Source organism: Lepus europaeus, chromosome 15 (assembly GCF_033115175.1).
Source record: "Lepus europaeus isolate LE1 chromosome 15, mLepTim1.pri, whole genome shotgun sequence".
Lineage (NCBI taxonomy): Eukaryota > Metazoa > Chordata > Mammalia > Lagomorpha > Leporidae > Lepus > Lepus europaeus.
This window is the reverse complement of record NC_084841.1, coordinates 91249518-91274697: the sequence shown is the minus strand read 5'-3', so window position 1 is coordinate 91274697 and position 25180 is coordinate 91249518. Positions and strand designations below refer to the sequence as shown.

Below are 25180 nucleotides of genomic sequence, written 5' to 3'. Positions count from 1 at the left end.
ACTTCCAGGCTCCTGTTGGGGCCCGTGGGAGCACACTAACAGTGTGGCAGGATCCCTGGGAAGCCAGGATCTGAGCCCCCCTTCCTCTCGGTTCCTTTGAAAAGGTGAGAGTCGCTTCTCTGCTGGTCTGCAGTGGGAGGGGCATGGGTCCAGGCGGCCTGCAGGAATGTGGGTGCCCTATGGCGGGCCGGCTGTGGGCGTGCGGGGTGCTGCCAGCTCTGAGGGGTGGCGCACGGGCTGCGACGTGCCTGTTTGCATCCCCTCCCGGTGTGCGGTTCCCAGCCAGGTGCCGTGTTCCCCAGGGGCTTGGGCTCTGAGTCCTGGGAAGCTGCCGAGTGAGGCCCAGGTCTGATCAGGCTCGGACGCCCGGCTTGTCCTATTGGAGCCGGGCAGGAGCTACACGCTTGGGTCCTCACTAAAGACTGTTGGCCGTGCACCTTACGTTTGCTTGGGTGTTACAGCATGTGAAGGGGTGGTGACCATCTTCCAGAGCCTCCATCGCCATCCCTGTGTGGTCGCCCTGCTCTGCCTCAGGAACACGAGAGTGCAGGAAGTGTGTGGGTAGCGAGGAGGCCGTGGGGATGGAGGTCTTCTACCCCTCCCCTCCCTGTCTGTGTGCATCCGCTGTCCCTGTCCCGGCCACCTGGAGGAGTAAGAACTGGGGTCCCCTGGATCCACTTCTCCAGTGGAGTTAGGGGCGAGGTTGTGAGCGACTGGCGTCGTCCTGGGAGCTCCCTCACATGGCCTGTCCCCTCCTCTCCCACCGCACAGCCCGCTGTCTCACACAGGAAGTGCCTAAAAAATGCACGTGTGAGACACCCACCTACAAACACCCTGTGGCCGTGTGCCCGGTGCATGTTCTCGGTGCTCGCGAGGATTCAGAGGTGGATTGGTGCTGGCTAACTCTGCGTCCTTCCGCACCTGCTTGGCTGTGCTGTGCTGCTTCTAAGACTTCTGTCTCGGGAAGTGTGACAGTTTCTCACGGTAGCAGTTCTCTTGGCTTTCTACCTTAACTTCCCCAGTCTTGATTTATTCAGTACCTCCTGAGTCTCTGTTATGCCGTCCTCAGAGCGCTTGTGTCCACGCTTCCTCCTTGTCGCGGCTCCACGCCTTGGGAGACAGGAGCCGTTCCCCTGCGGACTCACCAGTGGCATCCTGAGGACCCTCGAGTCTGCCCTGTTGTCCCCTTGAGTCTGCCCTGTTGTCCTCCTGCCGAGCGCTTCTGCAGTGCCAGGGTGGACTTCTCCACGCAGAGGAGCCTTCTGTGGCTTCCCATGAGCCTTTGGGGTGCACGCCAACTCCAGGCTCCTCTCCCGTGGGCCGCCCAGCCAGCTCGTCTGTCCATCATGGACTCGTGTGCCAGCCCGCCCCGTCTCTTCTTCCGTGTGTGTCCCTGGTTAGCCGTGGGGACACTATGGTGTGTGTTCTGCTCTGGCCCTGACCAGGAGGCAGCTCTCCCCTGGAGGAGGCTCAGGATGCCACCTCGCTGGTGGGAACGCTGGGCGCACAGAGACTGTGGTGCACGGGCGAGCTTGGAGGACGCCACGTACAACTTCCTGCTGCTCCAGGCTTGCGTGCACGGGGGTGACAGGCCTGTGTGTGGCGCTCTGGAGCCTGGCCTGTGCCTGGACCCCGGGCAGCAGAGGGAGGCCGGGCCCCCATGGCATTCTTGCAGCCATCGCTGGCTTGCTCTCTGGGGTTTGCCTCAGCCAGGTTGACACAAAGCAGTTGGGTAAATCGTGTGGTTTCTTTAACGACATTGTTGACTACATTATTCAATACACCTTTAAACAGAAATCCAGGATTTTTCTCTGGTCTCAGACTGGAAGCCACTGCACGTTAATTACCCTGCGTGTGTCGTAGCTCCTGGCATGTCCCTCCTTCAGTTGGCTGCACCATAGCCCAGCTGATTGGAGGCCCACGCGTAGCCAATGTTCTCACCCTGAAGTGCACATGGCGGCCCCGTCCCAGGCTTCTTGTCGTTCCCCACCTTTGCCCCCTCCCCTCTGATAGCGTCTCTCCTCTTGACTTGTACGGGCTTTTCAGGCTGCCTTGGGAGAATAGGATGGAGTGCATATTCACACACGAGTACATGTAACCAGACTGGATAACCATAATTATTACTGTAGAAAGACAATCCCAAATTATTTCCAAACAGATGTATGGAACGGCAACTTTCAGAGGCTCCACTTTATTCCTCTAGGTTGGAATCCATAATGCCTCCGGTAGTTGAAATGTTGGTACAAGACATGAGAAAAACAAATTTTTAAGGAAAAATAAATATGAAAATGTCTGATATGTTAAGTAGATGTCAACAGGGAATTCCGGTGATCCACTTTCTCATCTATACATGGTGGGAATTAGAACGTTCATGGAAAACAGAGTGAGAAGATGTTTTATTTTGCTGCAAAATCTTGAAATTCGTGCATATAAGAACCTTCAAATAGTTCATTCAAAGAGCATATTATGGATCCGGCTTTGTGGCGTAGCAGATAAGGCCACCACTTGCAGTGCCAGTATCCCATATGGATGCCGGTTCGAGTCCCAGATGCCCCACTTCTGATCCAGCTCTCTGCCATGGCCTGGGAAAGCAGTGGAAGATGGCCCGAGTCCTAGGCCCCTCACCCACGTGGGAGACTTGGAGGAAGCTCCTGGCTCCTGGCTTCGGATCGGCGTAGGTCTGGCTGTTGTGGCAATCTGGGAGCAACCAGCAGACGGAAGACCTCTCTCTGCCTCTGCCTCTGCCTCTCTGTGACTTCCTTTCAAATAATAAATAAATAAAAATATTTTTAAAAATATATTATGAAAAATCTTTATGAATTTCAAAATTACACACTACCGTCCCCAAGCCAACATGATGCCAGTAGACACTGCCAGAGAAAGTAGCAGAATGTGGGGTTCTGTTGCCTCCCAAAAAGCACAGAGAAGCAGGCTTAGAGCTGTGAGAAAGTGGAGCCCTGATCGCTGGTCTGGCTACTCCATACCACCCCCTGGTGGCGGTAAGTGAAAATAGCAGGAGCAGTCAGGGCTGGAAGGTCAGAGTGTTAGCATCGCAAATAGTGCTGGGACTGGAGAATTGTGACACGGTGACCTGTGGTCAGCACTCTTGAGGGACAGTGCAGACCTCGGGTCATTGCTCAGGTGCTTGTCACACATTTGGTGGGTGCACGGTTTTGGGATCTGTTTACAGAATCTGTTCAACGGTGGATGATATTTCCCTGCAGATCTGTGCGCGGGTATGTGTGAGTGAGTGGGAGAGAGAGGGAGGGCCACACACAGGTGAGAGGTTAAATTTTGGAGGGGCTACAGATGGTTCTGGGAGTGCGTGGTCATGTACCTGTCTGTTGTTTGATTTCGCAGTGTGTGGACAACATCCGATGTAACGGCTTGATGACCATAGTGTTTGAAGAGAATTCCAAAGTCACAGTGCCACACATGATCAAGTGAGTGTGACCCCTCGTCCCTTACGTTTCAGTCCAGACCAGCGCGGCAGAGGGTGGAAAACCTGGGCCCGCGTCGTCAGCCTTGGGAGCGTGCCCCGGTCACGGGAAGCTTCCTGCTGTGCCACCACGAGGAGTGACACACCACGACATCTTTCAGGCCCGTGGAGCACCTTGCCGCCTCACGGCACACAGAGCGCGTATTGCTCGCTGGCACACACGCCTTCACTCCGGACAAAACCTGTCAGGGTGTTCAAGTTCAGCATAAAGCGGTAGAGGAGTGGCCGCCATGTGTGTCCCAGGCTGGAGGGTGGGCCAAGGTATGGCGGGGGAATGTGTCACCACCCCCAGTTTGGCCACACAGGTGCGTCTGGAGTTTTATACACCTAGCATGGGGAGCTGGCTGCGCCCTGGGGCCCTCTGCCCCGTGTGTATGTGCACGCATGCGCACACGTGTGTGTGTGTGTGTGTCCCCAGAGGCTGTTTGCCTGTGGCAGCCATCCTGCTGTCTGTGTTTTAAGGAAACAGGTTAGGGCCCAGTGCTGTCCCGTATCAGATGGCCATCCTCCACTGCACAGAGCAGAGAGCTGGCCTGGAAGAGGAGCAACCAGGACAGAATCCGGTGCCCTGACCGGGACTAGAACCTGGTATGCTGGCGCCGCTAGGCGGAGGATTAGCCTGTTGAGCCACGGCGCCGGCCTAAAATGGGTTTTTAAAGACAAGTTCTGTTATACCTTTCTAAAAAGAAGTTTTTTTAAAAAACAAACCAAAAACCTGTCTTCCGTTTGTTTCCTGTGACATTGTAACGTCTGCACCGCTGATGTAGAGGCAGTGGTAACATTGCGTTTAAGAGAGCTCCTCTTCAGAGAGGCGTTACCTGCAGTTAGCCTCGTCCCAATGCGCGAGGGGTCCACGTGTGAGACAAAGGCCAAGCACGTGGTGCTAATGCCCTGGAACGTGCCAGTTATAAAATAACGGCCGTGTTTTCATGAGTGACTCAAACTGAAAATATTCCGAGTTGGACCATTTTTAAACCCAAGGTCAAGGAATCCTTTCACACTCCATTATCTGTGTTTTTTTTCTTTTCTTTCTTTCTTTTTTTTTTTTTTTTTTGACAGGCAGAGTGGACAGTGAGAGAGAGACAGAGAGAAAGGTCTTCCCTTTGCCGTTGGTTCACCCTCCAATGGCCGCCGCAGTAGGCGCGCTGCGGCCGGCACACCATGGTGATCCGATGGCAGGAGCCAGGTGCTTCTCCTGGTCTCCCATGGGGTGCAGGGCCCAAGCACTTGGGCCATCCTCCACTGCCCTCCCGGGCCACAGCAAAGAGCTGGCCTGGAAGAGGGGCAACCGGGACAGGATCGGTGCCCCGACCGGGACTGCGTTTTTAAATTTAGTATTGTTCAGAAGAAACAAATGCGCACAGATGATGCTAAGACTCAGAGCAGGGCTGGGTGTTGAGTCCAAGGTCCACATTGTGGCTTCAGTTCTGAGGTCGCGGGACTGGAGTAGAGTCGCCCTAGTTGCTGCTGTGAGATGCTTATCTCAGTGTTTTACAAAATGATAGTGTGATGTTCATTCTTCTTGAAAAGTACTTCCCTGAAGCCTGGACAGCCACGGAGGCCCGTCTGCTCAGAGCTGGCCGTGCGCGTCAGCCGGGGCTGTCAGTCAGAAGGAGGCGCGGTGGGGCCCATGTTGACTTTAAACACGGACGTTGCTGAAGATGTTCAACCTGTGCCTGCCCAGTTTTGGCAGGCACTCGGAGCATCTTCTGCCCCTAACTGTGGCCGTCTGAGCAGTGGCCCTGACCGTGGCCGTCTGAGAAGTGACTCTGACTCTGCACTCCCAGCCATGGCCCTGACCGCCTGGCCGTCTGAGCAGTGGCCGTCTAAGCAGTAGCCCTGACCCTGCAGTCCCAGCCATGGCCCTGACCATGGCTGTCTGAACAGTGGCCATCTGAGCAGTGGCCCTGACCAGTCACACACACAGGCAACACATCAACACAGGAACCCCGCTGGTGCAAACCTGTGTCGTGGGCTGTGAGGATTTTCGGGGGAAGCCAGTGCGTGTGCATTGCACCGGCTGTGGCCGCGGGCAGGGTGACGTTCCTTTGCCCCTGCTCACCCCTCTCGGAGTGAGGTTCTCATAAGTCGGGAGCGAGCGCAGTCCTGCAGTGCCTGTCCCTCCTGCTGCTCCCGCTCTTCCCCGGAGCGTGGTCGCCTGGCTGCGTGCTGGGGGTGCGGAAGCTGCCTTTCCCAGAGTGGCAGGAACAACCCATCCCGCCGCAGCTGTGTCCTGTTACAAGGGAGGCTCCACACTCCCTTCCTCCCGAAGCCTACCAGTCAGCATGGATGACTGCGGCTCACCCTCTCGGGGTTGCTTTTGAAGCGTGTATCAAGCACTTGCCGTGGTCAGAGGAGGCCCGGTAACCATTCCAGCGCTCTTGAAAGCCCCTTGGGACATGAAGGAAGATCCCGTTTGGCGTAATCAAAGCCAGCAGCTAATTTCACATTAATTTCCTTCCCTGAGCCTGCGGTCAGGTCTGGGAGGAGGGCGGGCAGGGAGCCTGTTTCACTTTCGCATCAGGCAGGTGCGGCTCATTCCTCCAGTTGTCGTCAGGAGGTGCGACGCTCCAGGCTGGGGTAGGAGGCGAGCTCACTGTGCATACAGTGAACGTGTCCCCGGGCGGGGACTGGGGGTGGGCAGCAGCCGGCTCTTGTCTTATGGTGCCTGGTCTCAGCTCAGGAGGCACAGAGTCGCGGCGGGCGGTGCTGGCAGACGGTGACTGTCGCTGTCCTAGGACGGCCTGGCAGAGTCGCAGGCGCTGTCCAGGTTCTTCAACGTGCGAGGAGCTGCAGGACCAGGGGAGCTGGCTACAGACAGGGAGAGGTGGGGACAGGGCCACACCCTCTTCAGAGGCTCCGAGCCCTTCTTGTCTGTTTCCGGTGAGGCTGCCCAGGTCAGGCCTCGGCAGGGGCCGGCTGCTCGCTGAAGATGCCTGGTCAGGCCCAAAGTTAAAAGCTGTGGGACCCCCTTCCCTGAGTGTGCTCTGGACTGGGAAGTTTCCCCAGGCAAGCCCAGAATGCCACTGATTGCTTTTTATCCCACGGAAAATAAGGATATAATTTACAGTCCCTTGAAATGCTCAAAATGCTGATTCGGGACGTGCAAAATGAGCTGGCGGGTTCGGGGCCAGCGATCGCTCACGGGAGGCCTGGTGCTGCAGGCCATGTCCCTCGGCCAAGGGTGAAGGCCTGGGCTGCAGCCAGGGTTCCTTCTGAGATGTCCAGTGAAGGGGCCGAGCAAAGGCTCCCGGCGGTCCTGCTGGAGCTGAGGGGGAGGGCTCTGGACAGCTGGACGGAGTGGGGGACTTGGCACTGCCCACGGTGAATCCTGGCCTTCCCACGCTGTGGTGGACACGTGGGTGTGCGTGCTGTGCTGTGTGATGTGTGGCGTCAGCGTGCGCAGGTCCACCCTGAGGTTCTGGGCTGCGGGTGGGCACCGTCCTGGCGTCATGACGCAGGCCTGCTTTACACGTAGGTCGGACGCCCGTCTGCACAAGGACGACACGGACATCTGCTTTAGCAAGACGCTCAACTCCTGCAAGGTGCCCCAGATCCGCTACGCCAGCGTGGAGCGCCTGCTGGAGCGGCTCACCGACCTGCGCTTCCTCAGCATCGACTTCCTCAACACCTTCCTGCACACCTACCGCATCTTCACCACGGCCGCCGTGGTGCTGGGCACGCTCGCCGACATCTACAAGAGGCCCTTCACCTCCATCCCCGCCAGGTGGGCGCCAGCCCTGCGCGTCCCGGCTCAGCAGGTGGACGCGCAGCTCACTGGTCTCCAGCAGCGAGGGAGGCACAGGGCGCCCCGGGGGAAGTTGAGACCCTGACGTCTCCAAGCAGCCTTTGCTCGCTCTGGGATTATTTGGAAATTATTTTGATGTTTCTTTTTCCTCCTTCCCTCCCTCCCTGCCTCTGTCTTCTTTTCTTTTTGCTCAGATGTACTTTTCAAACTCTACCATGTCCGAGGGTCAGCCACAGGGGCGGGGTGTCCTGTACACTGGGGCTCGGCCCCAGTCCGGAGCCTGAGTCCTGGGTGTGGGCGGCACCTGCGTGGTGTGAGTGCCTGCTGTTGGGCTTCACAGCACAGCCAAGTGGCTGGGGATGGCGCGTGGCCTGAGGCGTGCCCGTTCCTTGGGTGAGCCATGTTCTGCATGGGCACTCGAGGGAGGACAGCCCAGCACCACGGTCTCAGTTCCTGAGTGACTCAGGGAGGTTCATGGCACCCGCTCTTGTCTCCAGGTCTCTGGAGCTGTTCTTTGCCACCAGCCAGGGCAGCAGAGGGGAACACCTGGTGGATGGCAAATCCCCCCGGCTGTGCCGCAAGTTCTCCTCGCCACCGCCACTGGCTGCGTCCAGGACGTCCTCCCCCGTGAGGGCCAGGAAGCTGTCCTTGACGTCGCCCCTGAACTCCAGGATCGGGGCCTTGGACCTGACCCCTTCCTCGGCGTCCAGCAGCCCGACCGCCACCCACAGCCCCACGGCGTCCCCACCACCGCACACGGGTAAGGTGCCCCGTGTGTCCTCGCCGAGGCCTCTGGAGGAGAGCGCGGGGTCGGGGTGGTGAGTGGAGGCCGGCGCCACAGAGGGCCCTCCGCACCTCTCCTCTTCTGGGATCCGCGTTCCTTTGCCCGGCACCTGTGCAGCAGGTGCCGCGAGAGCTGTCCTCGTGCCCTGGAGGTGAAAGCCGGCCGGAGTCAGTTGTCCGTGGAAAGAGCACATGCCGATGGTCTTTCTAGAATGTTCTCGACACTGGTAGAGGCTGGTTGGCCCAGAATCCCAGCATGGAGGTGGCTAGGGCTGGACTGGTGCCGGGCAGGGAGCAAGCTTGTGTTTGATGAATGAACGAAGTGAGGCGCTGAATGAATGAACGAAGTGAGGCGCTGAATGAATGAATGGCCGCCCTGGGGCGAGAGTCAGGCCTCCGAGCCCCTCCCCCACTGCCTGCCGTGGGCACCTGCTGAGGGCTGCCTGGCCTGGAAGCTCCCTCAGCTGAAGGTGACCACAGAGACACAGGGACAGAATCCGAGTGGAGCCCAGCAGTGGTCACTGTCCACAAGGCAGCCAGCGTGGTTCGGATGATCGGACCAGACGGGCTGGTTTTCTGCTTATGTTCTCGGTTGCTTCCCGTGACCCTGGGAAGAAACACATTCCTGTCTCCGAGGCCTTTGGAGCCCGTGGGCCTTGGTGCTGCCGCTCTCTCCCACCTGTGCTCCTGCCGTGCCCCCACCCACCAGGGTGCAGCCACCTGCTTCTCCCTTTGCGTCTCAGAAACACCCGGGTCCTTCCAGGCGCTCTGCCCAGACAGCGCCCTGAGAGCCGTGACCTTGTCTCCTGTTCACGTCTGTGTTCTCAGGGCCTGGGCTGGTGCGGGGCAGGGAGCAAGCTTGTGTGTGATGAATGAATGAAGTGAGGCACGTGAATGAAGGAAGGGCCCTTGGGCTCTTGCATTCCCTTCTCCGGCGTGGGGCGGTGTAGAGGTCAGTGGAGATGACCCCGCGTATCTGTAATGAAAACTATGTTGGTCTCACAGATTAGCCGAGGGCTTTTCTTTTTACTGTATAAGAGCTGATTTACTTATCGCAATGACGGTCGGACGTGAGTCCAAGTTCAAGGAGGCCGCCGTGGTGGGGGCTCAGACCCCTGGTGTTCTCCCGCCTGCAGCTTCGCTCTGCTGCCCCGAGCGAGGCACATAGTGGCATCTTAACCGGTGTGGTTGTCCTCAGCGAACGCAGCTCCGTTTTCAACAAGAAGTTCTGTAGGTGGACGCGCCAGCAGCTCAGGGCAGTGAACCGGTCGTTGAAACCGCAGGCCTCGGCCGGATGGGAATTGGGATGCTGACGTGCATCTGGGGCCCCGCGGAGGCAGGCTCATCTCACACCCGCCTCCAGGGCACTGCGGCCTGGGGAGTACAGGTCCCCCAGTTGTGGCAAGTAGGAGAGGAGAAAGCTGGAATGTGGCTGGCTGTTCATGTTCTTTTCCAGGAGGCAGAGCTTAGGAAACAGCGTGGTGGTGTCAGGGCTGCTGGCACAGGACAGGGACATGCCGGGGTCTCTGCAGGGCACCATGTGTGCCATGGAGCCTGTCACCATAGGGCAGGAGCGGTGGGTGGTGCTCTCACCCCTCCCGCTCCAGGTGTGGCAGTCATGAGGATGCAACACAGCGCTGAGGGCAGATGGCATGAGAGGTGCTGGTCCACACCAGGAGCTCTGGGAGCTGCAGGGCAGGGGGAGTCATACGTGGCCCAGCCAGGGAAGCATACACAGGCCCGCTTCCAGGCAGGGGGCTAGAGGTAACTCCCCGCTCAGCCAGAGCCGTGGCTGCTTGCCAAGGGAGGCTTTGCCCTGTTTTGCCACCACGTGCAGCCCTGAGGGTAGATCCTGTCACTCGTTTTCCTGGGACTCCCCAGCCTGGACTCAGCTCACAAACCTTACCGCCTCTCCTGAGCAGTCTTCCTTCTCCTCCACACCTCATTCTCAGCAGCACTAAGCACATTCACGTTGTTCTAGAATTTTCCATCTGCAGAATTGGAACGCTGTCCCCGTGGAACCCCATATCCTATTTCCTCTTCTCCCTGCCCCTGGCGCCCGCCTCCTGCTTTGTGTCCCTGTGAGTTTGACTGCCTACAGGGTTCACGGAGGGGACGAAACAATGGGTCCCCTGTCCCAGCTGGGCTGTCACTCTCCATGGTGTCTCAGGGTTGTCCACGTGGCAGCACGGCACGGCCCAGATGTCCTCCTTTGGAGAGGCTGAACAGTGTTCTGGGCGTGGAAGCCACACCCTCCTCCTCACTGGTGAGCGGGCGGGCACTGAGGTGGTCTCTGTGTCCTGGCTGCTGTGAGCAGTGCTGTAGGAAGTGGGCAGTGCAGTCGTCTCCTTGACAGACGGCCTCGCTTCCTGGGGTACGTATCCCGAGTAGCACTGCTGGATCCCGCGGTCGTTGTAGCCTAGCGTTTTGAGGAACCTCCATCCTGTTCCCCATGTGGCTCTACTAAGTTACGTCCCCACCAACAGCGTGCAGGGATTCGCCTCACTCACCAACACTTGTTATTTTCCGTTTTTTGATACTGGGCATGCTAATGGGTGTGAGGTAAGAACCTTCACCCCCTCCTTTTTTTTTGATATTTCGCATAAATTGCATTTTACTTTGGCTAAGGTCTGAGAGTATGAATGTTGATTGCTTTCTCTGATAGAAAAGCAAAATTGCACCTTTCCTCATCACAGCCTAAGCAGTGTCACAGTTTCTGTGGTCCCGGTCAGGTTTCTGTACCCATTGGTTGCAGAGGGCACCTGCGGGCACCAGTTCCCCGGAAAGTGAGGGAGTCTGGTCCGTCTTGTGCTGCTTTAATGGGGTGCCTGAGCCCCGGGCGGTTTCCAGTGAACGGAAACATGTCTCTGAGCTCCGGAGGCTGGGAAGTCCCAGAGGGAGGCAGAAGCATCGGTGGGGGAGGAGGGTGGCGATGGGGGCCTCCCAGCCGCGTCATAGTGTAGTGGAAGTGGGTGAGAGAGAAGGAAGGAGGCTGGAGCCATCACCTTGTGTGGCCCCTGCCACTGCAGTGACCAGCCGGCTCCCATGATAGCACTCGAGCGGTCCTGAAAGACGAGCTTCCATGCTGTAACTCCTCCTAGGGGTCCCTCTGCCCACCACCGCCATGCCGGGGATGAGTTTCCAGCGCGCTGTGAGCCATGGGAGCTGCCTTGAACCTTGGCAGAGGGAGATTGGATAAGCGAGGGAGGCCTGGGTCAGCACCCAGGGCTGAAAAGACCCATCGGTACAGGCACTAGGCAGAGAGGGGAATCCCGCCTGATGGACAGAGGGCATCGTGGTGGCCACAGCTGCTGGCCCCCGCGACCCTGGCAGGGACAGCACGGAGCGCTGTGTCACATTGGCTCCCACACGAGGGAGCTGGCTGAAGGTGGGGCCTGTGTTGCCACCTGTGTGCCCCCAGAGGATCGAGCACTGTGTTGCTGAGAGTTGACATCCAGTAGCGCGGAGCCGTCGTCGTGCGGTTCCTGGGTACTTGTCCGCCGAGCTCCTTGCTCTCTGGCCGGTGGGGAGGTCCGAGGTGGTGCCTGAGTGCGCCCATGGCTCTGCAGGAAGCCCGAGGAGCAAATCCTACTTCAGACTGGTTGGCTCATCAGCTAGTCACAGCTCCCTCTCCACCCTCGCCATGCACCTGGTGCCGGCCACCACGCCCCTCCTTCCTCTCTCCGTGGCTGTCTTCCGGTTCCTTTCAGTGTGTTCCTTTCCCATCTTCTTAAAACTGTTTAAGATGGTCACCCAGAGAGATCACGGTGCAACTGGACAAAAAGTGGGGAATAGGGAAGCGAAGTCATCGAGGCCAGGAATATGGCGGCAAGCCAGCGAATCAGAACGTGGTCCCGGCAGCTCTCTGGCCGTCTTGTGACTTGGTGGAGCCAAGGGATCACAGCCCTGCCGTTCCTGCGTTGGTGATGGGCAGCATAGGGTAGGAGATCATGGGTGAACACGTGAGCGCAGCATCCATCTGAAAGCCCACTGTGTGTGTGTACACGTGTGTGTGCACTGTGCACACGTGGGTGTCAGCATGTGTGTGTGTGGTGTCTATAGAAGCCAGGAGCGCGGCTCTGTGGGCCCTGCCACACAGCTAGCAAGGAAAAGGGAGCCGCTGCTCTGGCTTGAAATGGAGACATTGGTGCATGTCACACAGTGTCGACACCTAGAGCAGGTGGCCGACTTGGAGAATTCCGTGCCAGGAGCTGTGGCTGCCTGCTCCTCTCCTGGGGCAGCCCCGCGCAGTCTGCGCCTTCCTCCATCTGGTCTCCTTTGCCTACAGGTCTCTCCCTCCCCCTCGCAGGCCCCTCCCCGCTCCAGCGCACACCTCTGGGAACATGGTGGTGAACCTTGTCCGGTTCTGCCTTGCAGTATGTCCTGGCACCCGAACGTCAGATGGCCTGAGGGGAGGGAGAGAGACGGGAGGAATACCTGCACATGCGTGCAGCCGTGTGCTGCCGAGGGAAAAGCGCTGTGGTTGGATTGCCCCAGCCCGGGCCTGGAGTCTGTTCCAGGCTCACCCAGCATTCGCCAGGGCCCTGCCTTCCTAGTGCCAGGCCTGGACCCCTCACGCCCCAGGGGCTTCCAGGGATCACGGACGCCACCCTGGCTCGGAATCTGCCCCATAGTGGATTCTCCGTGAACATCAAACCAGTGCTAGGCAAGGAAAGGGGGGCGATCAAGTGAGCAAGTCCCGAGCCACCCAGAGGCACTGCACAGCCCCAGCCGCCTGCCTGGGCCTTTGGAAATTGCCCGCCTGTGGGCTGCAAGTGCTGCTGATTTTCACGTTTGTTTTGGGTCTGAATCTGCCCCCTGGTCCTACAGGCCATGCAGTGTGCCTGGAGCCACTGCAGGTGCACGCCTGGCGGGAACGGCTCCTTGCCTCATGGGTGCCCGCTAGCTCGCTGTCCTCCCAGCTCTGGGACCTGCCAGCCCTCTCCTGCAGAAGTTCTGGGTTCACTGTCATTGCTGACGGAGGCCTTTCTCTCTCTGTGGGCTGAGCGAGCGGTGACTCAGACGGAGGACGTGTGCCTGCCACCCTGCTTGCTCGGGCCCGGCAGATGCTCTTGATTAGTGAATTCCGAGGGAGCTAGTTAGGAAACAATGAAACTCACAGCCAAGCGCTGGTTTTTCTGTCCTGCCGGCTTTGCTGTAATTAGGTCATTCAGGGAAGGAGTCTAACCGCGTGCCTTTCCGGGCCCTCTGTATTTCAGGGCGACAGCACGGCCCCATTTCTAAGGGGCCGAATCACATGCCAGTGTGCAGATGGCTTCGTACGAAGTTGCTAGGGGTTTTGTAAAGTGTGTGCGTCTGTGTGGGGGGGGTCTGGGACGCAATGGCACAGGGAGCAGCTCCCCTGGTAGGTTTGTAGGATGAGAGAAGCTTTTATCCGTGAGCGTTAAGGACTGCTGGAAGTGTGTTATGCTTTCCCATTCTGTTTTTCTTGATAGAGAATAGGTGAAGTCATGGTTTTGCTTGGCTGATGATCAGTGGGAGGGGCTTAGAGACAGCAGCAGCTGGAGCCCACAGCCCTAGGCTGCCGGTCCTTAAGTCTTGGGATGCCAGCTGCAGTAACGGGGTTCCAGTGCCCTCACTCCCTCCGTTTCCTCTTGCTTCCTGCCAGCCTGCACCTGTAGCTCTGAGCTGCCCAGGGGGGCTTTGGAGGAGCCCCTGTTCCATTCCCTACAGTGCCGGGGCCAGCAGCAACTCATGGCCACCCAACACTTGGGAAGCAGCAACTGAGCGTTCGTTAGCGTGTCGGTAGCCGTGTTGGGCTGGTACTCCTGTTCGGGACCGTGCCCCCCTGGATTCCTAGGTGTGCTGGGAGCCTCCTTCGGGCCACGTGGATGGACAGTCAACTTTGGTATAAGGGGCACCCCAGACAGAGAACCGGCAAAGTCTGGTTTTGCTCCCAATCTGGTTTATAATCTGGAAAAGTCAGACTTTCCGCACTCCAAGAAAGCAGTAACCTTGTGGAGGGTGAGGGGATCTATGACATAGCCCCCTCTTTTCAGCATCGACTGTTGCACTGGACTGGCTGAGGTCAGCCAGGCTCACCAGGCTCGGCACAGCAGGATGGGAGCAGATCTTGTTGGGAGTTAGCGTCCTCTGTGCTCTGCTGGTGGAGCAGCTCCACGTCACACGGAAGCCCCCTGGAAATGTGGACTGGTGGGAAGTGCGCTGGTTTTCTCACGCGCGCCCCTGACAAGAGGCTCCTGCACCCGCGCCCTGGTTGTTGAAATGCCTGGTGTCTTGCAGCAGCGGCTCTGGAGTGTGCACCTGCGCCCGCGCCAGCCCCGGCACCAGCGCCAGCACCAGCGGAGCGAGCAGGCGCTGACAGCTGCCCTGCTCCCACGGACGCCGTGGAGCTCTCCCCTTGCCGATCGCCCTGCACCCCGCGGCACATGCGCTACCGCCAGCCTGGAGGTGAGAGCTTGGGAGGTGGTTTCCCACACCTGGCTCCTGGCTTCGCCATACTGTTCTGCTCTCGGTATTTCCTGGTTATGAAAATTAACTGGAAAGAAAATAATCTCGCTGTAATTGAGCAGCCGGCCAGTGCTGGCTCCCACGTTGCCTGGTGGGACCCGTCTTCGATGTCCGCTCATGGCAGAGTCTCCGGGCTGACCTTCCCAAGATGGCCCCAGACCCCGGTCCCGCACTGGGGTCCCACTGTGCTCCAGACTAGTAGTTCATCTGGGATGCCACAATTTGGGGGAAACTTATTAACAACACAATTTCTTGTAAAATAAGGTCATTTATCACCATTGCTGGTGGCAAGAACTGGTTTTTTTTTTTTTTTAAGATTTATTTGAAGGCAGAGTTACAGAGAGAGAGAGAGAGAGAGAGAGAACCTTCCATCTGCTGGTTCACTCTCCGAAGGCCAGGACTGCGCCAGGCTGAAGCCAGGAGCCAGGAGCTTCATCTGAGTCTCCCACATGGGTGCAGGGGTCCCAGCACTTGGGCTGCACGACCACTATTTAATTCTAGAAGCTTTCCACCTCCTGAAAAGGAGGGAAGTCCCCCTCAGCAGTCATACCCCCTGCCACAGCCCTGGCAATCCGGAATCCACCTGTTCTCTGTGTAGATGGCCCAGCCGCACACATTTACCGTGTTTCTGGGAGCACACGTTCTGTGGCCCTCGCTGTCCGGCTCCTTTCCCTCGGCGATGCTTTCTGGCGTGGCCATCTGCAGCCTGGGTCAGAAGGGCCTCCCTCTTCCGGCTGCGTGGGAATCCCTTCTTCAGGATGACCCGTTCAGCCACTGAAGGCCATGCGGCTGCTTGGGTGAATAGTGGTGTACACGTGTGTGTGGGCATGCGTGTGTGCTTCTCGTGGTCGTGTGCCTGGAGTGGAGCTGCTGCCTGTCAAGCGGGCCAGCACAAGGCCTGTGGCCCAGCCCTTCACCCGGTGCAGCAATAACAGAGAGAATTTTCCTTGCAGAGCAAGATGTGTCTGCTTCATTGTCCCCTTTCCTTTCTTTTTAAATGACAGGACAGCCCGCTGACAGTGCCTACTGCTCCGTGTCACCCGCCTCTGCTTTTGCCATTGCCACAGCTGCAGCAGGACACGGGAGTCCACCAGGTGAGGAGGGAGGGGCTAAGTCAGACCAAGCCGGCGCCCTTGACCTGCAGAGTCTGGGCTGCCTACCAGGAACGCAGGTGCCCGGCGCCCGTCCTGGGCCCGCTGTGTCTGGGGAGAAAACTCCCTTTTAAGGCAGAAACCTTGTCATTTGTAGGCACACGGTGAAGCTCAAGGACAATATGCTAAGGGAAGTAAGCCGGGCACAGAGAGACAGACGCTGCAGGGTCTCCCACAGGTGGGACCTACGGAGGTTGAACTCAGAGATGAGGAGAGAAGAGTGGTGGCTGGGAGGGGCTGTGGGCAGGGTGGGGACGGGGTGCGGTGTTCCCCTTGGATGAGAGGTGCAGTCCCGAGGCTGGGGCAGGCAGCGTGGTCGCCGTGGTGAATGACAAAGTGCCATGTGGTTGAACCTTGCTGGGGGAGGAGATTTAAATGTTCTCACCAGGCACAGAAAGCAGGAGCCTGGGAGTGATGGGTGTGTTCCTTAGCTTGACGTCACCTTTCTGCAGCGTGTGTGTGTCTCGAGACATCACGTTGAGTTCTATAAATACGTACAGTAGTTCAGGCGCTCTGTCGGTCCCTTGGGGGCGGGGGTCGCACGCATGGTCTTCGGTTTCACTCTGAGAAGCTCTGTGTGGGAGAAGCACGCGTGGCGTCTCTGTTGTCCCGGGGACTTCCCAGCCTTTCTGGTGCAGTGACTGGGAGCACATTTCTACTTCGCTGGAGGGTGACGCTAGCAGCTCTTGCACGGGTGGAGTGGGCGGGCAGGGCTGTGGGTGGAGTGGGCGGGCAGGGTTGCAGCTGCGGCTGACCCCTGGCTCGTCTCCAGCACCCACGCCCCCGGCTCTGAGGGCAGAGGAGACATTTAAGGTCACAGCACAGCGTTTTCATAGGTGACACCGGGATCCGTTAGTTCTGTCCCCTCACGTGCGAGGGTGTGACGTGAAAATCCAGCTGTGATTTGTAAATAGCCCTGGCGCTGTATCTCCACGCATTCGCTGGGGCATGAACAGGGAGCTGGATTGGAAACAGAGTTGCTCATTCCGAAGCAGGCACTCTGTTGTGGGATACCAGCACCCCAAGCGACATCCCAATACCTGTACCAAATGCCTACCCCCACCCTAAATATTCTAAACACCTTCCCCCCCCCGAGTCCCGCCGGTGTAACCCAGGACAGTCCACACTGGTGACAGCGTCCTGTCGCTCCAGTTGGCTTCTGTTCCTGACCACATTCCCGAATAATGGGCTGGGTGAGGTGCTGGGGCCGTCTGTGCCACGCTTCGTGCGGCCTGAGTTACCGCGGGGCCCTCCCCCGCACTCAGCGCCACGGGACTCCGTCTTAGGAGCAGATGCCCTGAGGATTTAGGGCAGGGGTTGCACTTGGGTCAGTTTTAGTGGTGGTGGTGGTAACAGAGTGGGGACCGTGTGACCGCAGGGATTCTGCCTGCCTGGGCAGAGAGCTGGGTCCTGGCAGACTTAGGGAGGTGGGCTGGAGCGGAGAGAGGGAGGCGCTAAACAGGTGACCTGACTTCTTGGGCGGCCAGGAGGTGTACACGTTGGTCCAGCTGCGGGGACAGGTGTGCAGGAGGGAGTGTTGGACAGGTCAACTCTGAAGGAGCCCTGTGTCTGCCCGCTGGATCAGGGTCACGGTCACGGAGGTGAAAGTGCCCTAGAACGGGGCGAGTCGCCCTGGCCAGCAGAGGGAAGGTTGCCTGAGCAGACGGTTCTTCAGAGCCTCTGCTGGCTCCTCCTGTCGGTGTGGCTGGCACGGGCGGCACCTGGGCTGTGTCCTGGCCCCTAACAGGAGCCAGGCACTGCTCGGCCACACCGCTGCCCCGTGAGGTGGCTCTCCTTGCTTCGGCTTCCTCTGCAGCTGTTTCCTGCTTTCAGTCCCCCACCCCTCCACCTGCCTCCATCAGAATGCACAGCACCTCTGGGCTCTAACTGCCAGTTCAGGACTACGATCCCCAGGCTTTCCTCCAGACACCCAGACATTCACGTGAGAAGGTGTTTGGTGCCCTGGCTCTGCTCGGAGCTGCCCGCCCAGCTGCCCAGGTCCACCCCGACGCCCACGGTTTCCCTGTTCTGTTTCTGCTTGGTTTTGCTGTTGGATCCCACCTCTTGTTCCCTTTGCTTACTTGAGTCCTGTCTCCTGTCCAGAGAACACAGATCTTGCGCCCCAGCTCAACATGCAGATTTGAGGCTTTCTCTGGCTGGGGAGACAGTGACCCCTCGGGGAGATGCCCACGTCCAGGCCCCTCCTTGTGCTTCCGGTGTGACGTCTCCCGTCTGTGTGCTTCCCTGGCAAAGGCCTGTATCCCAGAAAGGCACCTGTAAGCAGAACTATTCCTGTCTTGTCTTAAAAAAATAGTTTACTTATTTATTTCCATCTAGTCAAAAGTCAGTGAGAGAGAGAGAGAGAGAGAGAGAGATCTTCCATTCATTCCACAGATACCCACAACAGCCAAGGCTGGGCCAGGCCAAAGCCAGGAGCCTGCAGATCCATCCAGGTCTCTCCCATGGGTGCAGGGGCCCAAGTTCTCCGCCGCCTCCCGGGATGCATTAGCAGGGAGCTGGTAACACGTGGTAGTGCTGGCAATGCAGGAGGCCGAGGAGCCTGGGCTGGAACCATTGCCCTGACGGGGAAGCGGGCGTCCTGGTGGGGGCTCCACCCACTGCACCACCTGCACCTGTTGCTGTCTTGTGTTTCCTGATTAACTCCCCACATTCCTGTCCCTGCGTTGCTCTCTTCCTCAACATGCATCCCTGCTAGACTTCCTGTGTGTTTTGCTAATTTATCTTGCTTGTTGTCTACTTCCCCATTAAGTGTAAGACCTACAAGCACAGGTGCTTTTGGGCTGTTTTCTATTCTGCAGGATCAACCAATGTCTGGAGTAGTATTGTCCACACAGTGAACGATGGATAAATGCTTATTGAATTAATGAATCAGCAAATGATCCCTGTATTTGCAACAAAATCAGGTCAGCACACAAAGGCGATACCTGTGTATGCCTTTGCCTAACAGCGCTGTGAGGTTCTGGAAGTGTGGCTGGTGCTGCTCTTCTCTAAGGGAAAAGAAAGGGTCTGGGGCCAGTGCTGTGGCGCAGAGGGTTAAAGCCCTGGGCTGTGGCCCAGCATCCTATGTGGGTGCCGATTCAGGTCTCAGCTGCTCCACTTCTGACCCAGCTCCCTGCTAATGTGCCTGGGAAAGCAGTGGAAGATAACGCAAGTGCTTGGGCCCCTGCACCCTCACAGGAGACCCGGAAGAAGCTCCTGGCTCCTGGATTTAGATTGGTCCAGCTCCAGCTGTTGTGGCCATTTAGAGTGAACCAGTGGAAGGGTGACCTCTCTCCCTCCCTCTCTGTCTCTACTTCTCTATAATTCTGTTTCAAATAAATAAAATAAATCTTAAAAAGAAAGGAAGGTCTCGTCTGGCTGTGCAGCCCACCCGGGGAAGCCGTGTCAGCCGTCCTGGTCAGTGAGCAGCTTCTGGGGGTCTGGTGTGTTCAGGGTGGCCTCTCTGCACACTCGCAGGCCGGAGCTTAGCGTGTGCTGGGCTCCTGAGTGAGCCTTGCTGACTCCCTCTCCACCCAGTGTGAGCTTCCTCCCGCCCCACACACACACCTGTGGTTGGGAGAGCTTGCGCCATGCCTGGGTCTGAGCCCAGAGGCCCCTGATCAGAAGGCGAGGACCCACCCGACCAAGGCTCCCTTCTGCGACTGTCACAGCCGCAGGGCCCAGCTCTCCTTCACCATGGAGAGAGGGACCTCTGCTGATGTGCAAGCTGCATCAGGCCCTGGTGCTGGGGACCAGGGGCTGGGGTAGCTGGACCTGTGCTGACATTCGGAGAGCCCCACCTCAAGGGAAAGGAGGAGAAAATTCCATACACGTGGGCCACCTCCCAGGGCTTTGGAAACTGGGGCCCTGGCACTTAAACCTCGTCGCCTTCGGGGTCAGTCTGCCTCTGAGTCCAATCCAGGCAATTCTTGGGGTGAGAACAGCTACGGGAGCTGTTTTATGTCCGCCACCGGAGTGCAGGCACCGTGGTCAGTCGGCCAGTGACTGTCTTGCTTCTAATACAGCCCCAAATTAAATGGTTCCATGGCCGACAGCAGCAAATGCCGTTAACGAGAAATGAGCAGAATTCATTGGCCACGGGGCTCGAGCAGAATGTGGACATTTGCCTTTACTCTTTCCTTCCTGATCTCAGATAAGTCCCCTCTCCATGGGGACAGAGTGAGGGACCGCTGATGGAGGGGCTCACGGGGGCTCGGCGCTGGCCCCAGTGCATCTGCAGGCATCTGCACAGACCCCCAAGCTCCCAATCAAGCCGGAATCACAGTGCGTGCATTCGCGTGGCTGCTGACCCAGGGAATCTGCAGGTGCGGCTGGGAGACAGCGAGCCCTGCATAGAAATGCGAATCCAGTGAATCAGCCCATCAGGGCGTCGCGTGGCACTTACTGCATACCTGGATCTCTAGTGCTAATTATAGAGTTGGGAGATGATCTCAGATGGAGTAGAGTGGCGTGAGATGGCTTGTTTTTATGGGGGTGGAGATCAGGATAGTGCAGGTTCTCTAAGCAGCTCTTGGTTGTCTGTGAGCCGGTGACACGTTCTACAGCTCTGTGCAGCCAAGTCAAATTAAATTAATGAAGTGGAGGAACGGTTGACTGTACTTACAGGAAAATGGCACGGTGACAGAGACTTAGACGAACAGTGGCTTTTACTGGAGATTCCCTGGTACTCATAAATTAGATAATTCACGATCTGCCTTATTTTAAGTAAATCCAGCTACGTCATGTGTAGTTAGTGCTACTCTGCGCTTGGTGAGCATTAGGGCTTGGACCAATTTTTTTAAAAAACTTTTATTTAGTAAATATAAATTTCCAAAGTAAAGTTTATGGATTACAATGGCTTCCCCCCCCCCATAACTTCCCTCCCACCCGCACCCCTCCCATCTCCCGCTCCCTCTCCCATTCCATTCACATCAAGATTCATTTTCAATTATCTTTATATACAGAAGATCGATTTAGTATATATTAAGTAAAGATTTCATCAGTTTGCACCCACACAGAACATAAAGTGTAAAGTACTGTTTGAGTACTAGTTATAGCATTACTTTACATTGGACAACACATTAAAGACAGAGACCCCACATAAGGAGTAAGTACACAGTGACTCCTGTTGTTGCCTTAACAATTTGACACTCTTATTTATGGTGTCAGAAATCTCCCTAGGCTCTAGTCATGAGTTTCCAAGGCTTTGGAAGCCTCTTGAGTTCACCAACTCCGATCTTATTTAGACAAGATCATAGTCAAAGTGGAAGTTCTCTCCTCCCTTCAGAGAAAGGTACCTCCTTCTTTGATGGCCCCGTTCTTTCCACTGGGATCTCACTCGCAGAGATTTTTTTTTTTTTTTTTGCCAGAGTGTCTTGGCTTTCCATGCCTAAAATACTCTCATGGGCTCTTCAGCCAGATCCAAGTGCCTTAAGGGCTGATTCTGAGGCCAGAGTGCTGTTTAGGACATCTGCCATTCTATGAGTCTGCTGTGTATCCCACTTCCCATGCTGGATCGTTCTCTCCCTTTTTGATTCTATCAGTTAGTATTCGCAGACACTTGTCTTGTTGGTGTGATCCCTTTGACTCTTAGACCTATCAGTGTGATCAATCGTGAATTGAAATCGATCACTTGGACTAGTGAGATGGCATTGGTACATGCAATCTTGATGGGATTGTATTGGAATCCCCTGGCACATTTCTAACTCCACCATTTGGGGCAAGTCCAATTGAGCATGTTGGACAAATTTTTAAAAGTAAGGGACAGACGGGTTGTGGTACAGTGGGTTAAGATTCCCACATCTCCTACCAGAGTGCCATTCAAGTCCTGGCTCCTCCCACATCTCACAGTTCAGTGTTAACTTGTGGCTCAGTGTTTTAGGTGTGGTATTGTGGCAGGCTGGTGGGCTGGAGGTGAGGAGCTGGACCGTGTCCTTGCTGAGTCACCTTGGACAGCACATTTGATCTTTCTGTGGGTGATGGCTCCTGATTGAGGGCTGAGGGTTGAGCCAGTCCAGTGAGCTCTAACTGCGGTACCTGGAGCTGCAGCCCCAGCGTCACCTGGGAGCTTGTTAGAGCTATGATTTCTCACACCATGCCCTGTCCTACTGAGTCCACAGCTCTGGGGTCGCCCCCACACCTGTATCTCCCCACATCTGAGCCCACTTACCCACTGTAGTCTGTACCCATAATCTTTGCAGTGAGTGGACTATAGATGGAAACCCAACTACTTTTTCTCTTCCCAAGCCTTAGCTACAATTCTGCCTTTATCTTTCCCCAGGATTGTTTGCAGGGCGTACATAGTTGTACAGCTGTGAATTGAAATGTCACTTTATTACAAAAAAGTATGAATGATTGCCTAGAGTTCTGTATCATTTTAGAAACTGTAACTTTCCCATCTCAAATATAAACCGTGGTGGTAATTTTTCTCCAGTTACATTTTTATAAACAGCTTTATTGAGGCATGGTTCACGTACCGCACAATTGACCCATTTAAAGTCACTGTAACAAAATAGATTTGCAGTTTTCCCTCTGAAAAGAAGCCCTGCACCTCTTAGTCATCATTTCCTTGTGCGTTCACCAGCCCCTCGAAACTGCTGGTCTCTTTCTGTCTCCATAGATGGGTCTGTTCTGGACACTGGACAGAAATAGAATGGTGCAATAATTGGTCTCTTGTAGGCAGCTTCTTTTACTTCACGTAATTATTTTGAGATCCAGCCATCTTTGTCACATCTTTCAGTCACTTGATCCTTTTGACTGTGGTAGGGACAGCCCACCCCGTCTGCCTGTTCACCCGTGGTAAGGACAGCCCACCCCGTCTGCCTGTTCACCCGTGGTAAGGACAGCCCACCCTGTCTGCCTGTTCACCCGTGGTAAGGACAGCCCACCCTGTCTGCCTGTTCACCCGTGGTAAGGACAGCCCACCCTGTCTGCCTGTTCACCTGTGGTAAGGACAGCCCACCCTGTCTGCCTGTTCACCCGTGGTAAGGACAGCCCACCCTGTCTGCCTGTTCACCCGTGGTAAGGACAGCCCACCCTGTCTGCCTGTTCACCTGTGGTAAGGACAGCCCACCCTGTCTGCCTGTTCACCTGTGGTAAGGACAGCCCACCCTGTCTGCCTGTTCACCTGTGGTAAGGACAGCCCACCCTGTCTGCCTGTTCACCCGTGGTAAGGATCGCCCACCCTGTCTGCCTGTTCACCCGTGGTAAGGATCGCTCACCCTGTCTCTGCTTGTTCACCAGCTGGTAGACATTTGGCTTAGTTCTACTTTTTGGCTGCCGTAAAATGTGCTGCTGTCACTGTTGACGTACGCGTTTTTGTGCCGATGTTTGTCTTCATTTTTGTCGAGTACATTCCTGAGAGTGAACTGCTGCCTGGTGTGATGAGCGTGTGTTTCATAAGCTGTGAGTTTCTGAAAGTGGCTGTCCCATTTCACATTACTATCAACAGTATATGTATGTATATATTATTTAAAAATATTTCTACTTGTTTATTTGAAAGGTATGGGAGCGGGGGAAGGGAGAAAGAGCTCTTCCATCTGCTGGTTCACTCCCCAAATGGCCGCAATGGCAAGGGCTGGGCCAGGCCAAAGCCAGGAGCCAGGAGCTCCACCAGGGTTTCCCACGTGGGTGGCAGGGGCCCACCATCTGCTGCTTACCCAGGGGCATCAGCAGGGAGTTGGATCAGAAGCAGAGCAGCTGGGGCTTGAGCCAGCACCCATATGCAGTGCCAGCATCTCAAACCCACTGTACCACGACGCTGTTTTACTTTTGTTACCTTTTACCATTGTTTATTCCTTTTCTGATGCCTTCTTTTCTTTTTAATATATCCAAATTTTGGCCAGCACCATGGCTCACTAGGCTAATCCTCCACCTTGTGGCGCCGGCACCCTGGGTTCTAGTCCCGGTCGGGGTGCCGGATTCTGTCCCGGTTGCCCCTCTTCCAGGCCAGCTCTCTGCTGTGGCCCGGGAGGGCAGTGGAGGATGGCCCAAGTGCTTGGGCCCTGCACCCCATGGGAGACCAGGAGAAGCACCTGGCTCCTGGCTTCAGATCAGCGCGGTGCGCCAGCTGCAGCGCGCCGGCCGCGTTGGCCATTGGAGGGTGAACCAACGGCAAAGGAAGACCTTTCTCTCTGTCTCTCTCTCTCTCACTGTCCACTCTGCCTGTCAAAAAAAATACATACATATATATATATATATATATATATATATATATATATATCCAAATTTCCTTCTGCCTTAAAGCCTTGGCTTAACATTTCTTGCAAGGCAGGTCTGCTGGCGAAGAATTCCTTCCATTTTCGTTGGCTGGATGGACAGTTCTCTCCTTCACTGCGGAGGGCTTCTCACTGGGTCTGCAGCTCCAGCTGGGCGGGTTTTTCTTCCACTCCTGGGATGGTTCGCTCTGCTTTCTCCTTGCATGGCTGCCGTCTCGCTCAGTGCTGGGTCTTTCCCTTGTCCCTGTGTAGGTAAGGTCTTTATTTTCTCCAACTTCTTCCCAGAGTTCCTCTTTGTCTCGGGCTCTCTAGGAGACGCCTCACTGTGGCTCCTCTGCTCTATACTTGGCATGCTCGTCTCGGAGAGTCTTGGATGTGGGTTCCGTGTCTGCTGTGCGTTTTGGAAAGTGCTGCGTATCTGTCTTCTAGTCGTCTCTGGTGTGCGGTCACTTCGGTGCTAGACCTTTTGAAATCATCCCCCTGTTCCTGCAGGTTGTGTTCTGGTTCCTGCCCCACCCCCGGGTCTGTTCTGTCTGTGCTTTGGTTTGGAAGTTTGTGTGATCTTCACACCCGTGGTTCTTCTCCCAGCTGTGACAAGATCAGGAAGGCATTCTCCGTCTCTGTGTCGTGTTCCTGATCCCCGACACTTCCCTGTGAGTCCTGGTCTCCTGTGTGCATCTCCTGTCTGTTCTTGCATCTTGTCAGCTTTCTCCATCGCAGCCCTGAGCATATCGATCTTGTTATTCTAAAGTCCCTGCCCAACAGTTACAAGGTCTGCATTGCACCTGCAGCTGCTTTGAGAGCTTGCTTTGTCGCCACTGCGGGAAGACATGAGTTTCCCCTTCCCCAAGCTCACGTGTTGTAGTCTGTCGTGGAGGTGGGGTCTTTTGAGGGTCCCAGGGGCGGGCCCTAATCTGATGTGACAGGTCAGAGGGAGAGGAGACACAGAGGGGATCTGGGGACACGGCCAGGATGGAACCAATGCCAAGCTCCCCCCACCTTTGTCTCGGAGTCTGAAGCTATAAGGATGCGAATTTCGTTTGTTTGGGTTGCCCTGGCTCATGGTGTTTGACCATGGAGGCCTGGCCAGACCGTCGCCTTCTCTTCAGATTGCTTGTTCTCCATTGTCATTTTGTGCTGAGACCCGGACCTGGGGTGACAGGTGACAGCCTCCTGTGGGAGGGCTTGTGTTAGCCTGGCCCGGACTGGGGTTGGACTTGCTGTCTGCTGGCACTGTGAGAGCCGGGTGCTTCAGATTCTTCCGTGTGCTGTGCTCTGTTCCTGCTGCTGA

At 56.5% G+C, this 25180-nt stretch overlaps 1 protein-coding gene across 2 annotated transcripts in view; it reads left to right on the top strand.

Moving 5' to 3' along the window:
• Nucleotides 1-25180, top strand: part of RASGRF2 (Ras protein specific guanine nucleotide releasing factor 2) — a 194714-nt gene that overhangs the window by 127242 nt on the left and 42292 nt on the right. Inside the window, exons 13-17 of one of the 2 annotated variants that reach the window (XM_062211995.1) lie at nucleotides 3361-3443; nucleotides 6978-7226; nucleotides 7745-8007; nucleotides 14364-14462; nucleotides 15527-15616. In XM_062211995.1, the coding sequence (XP_062067979.1) occupies nucleotides 3361-3443; nucleotides 6978-7226; nucleotides 7745-8007; nucleotides 14364-14462; nucleotides 15527-15616 (784 nt within the window). Of the gene's footprint in view, nucleotides 1-3360; nucleotides 3444-6977; nucleotides 7227-7744; nucleotides 8008-14330; nucleotides 14463-15526; nucleotides 15617-25180 lie in introns of both variants that reach the window. The other variant, XM_062211994.1, reaches the window with a different exon arrangement.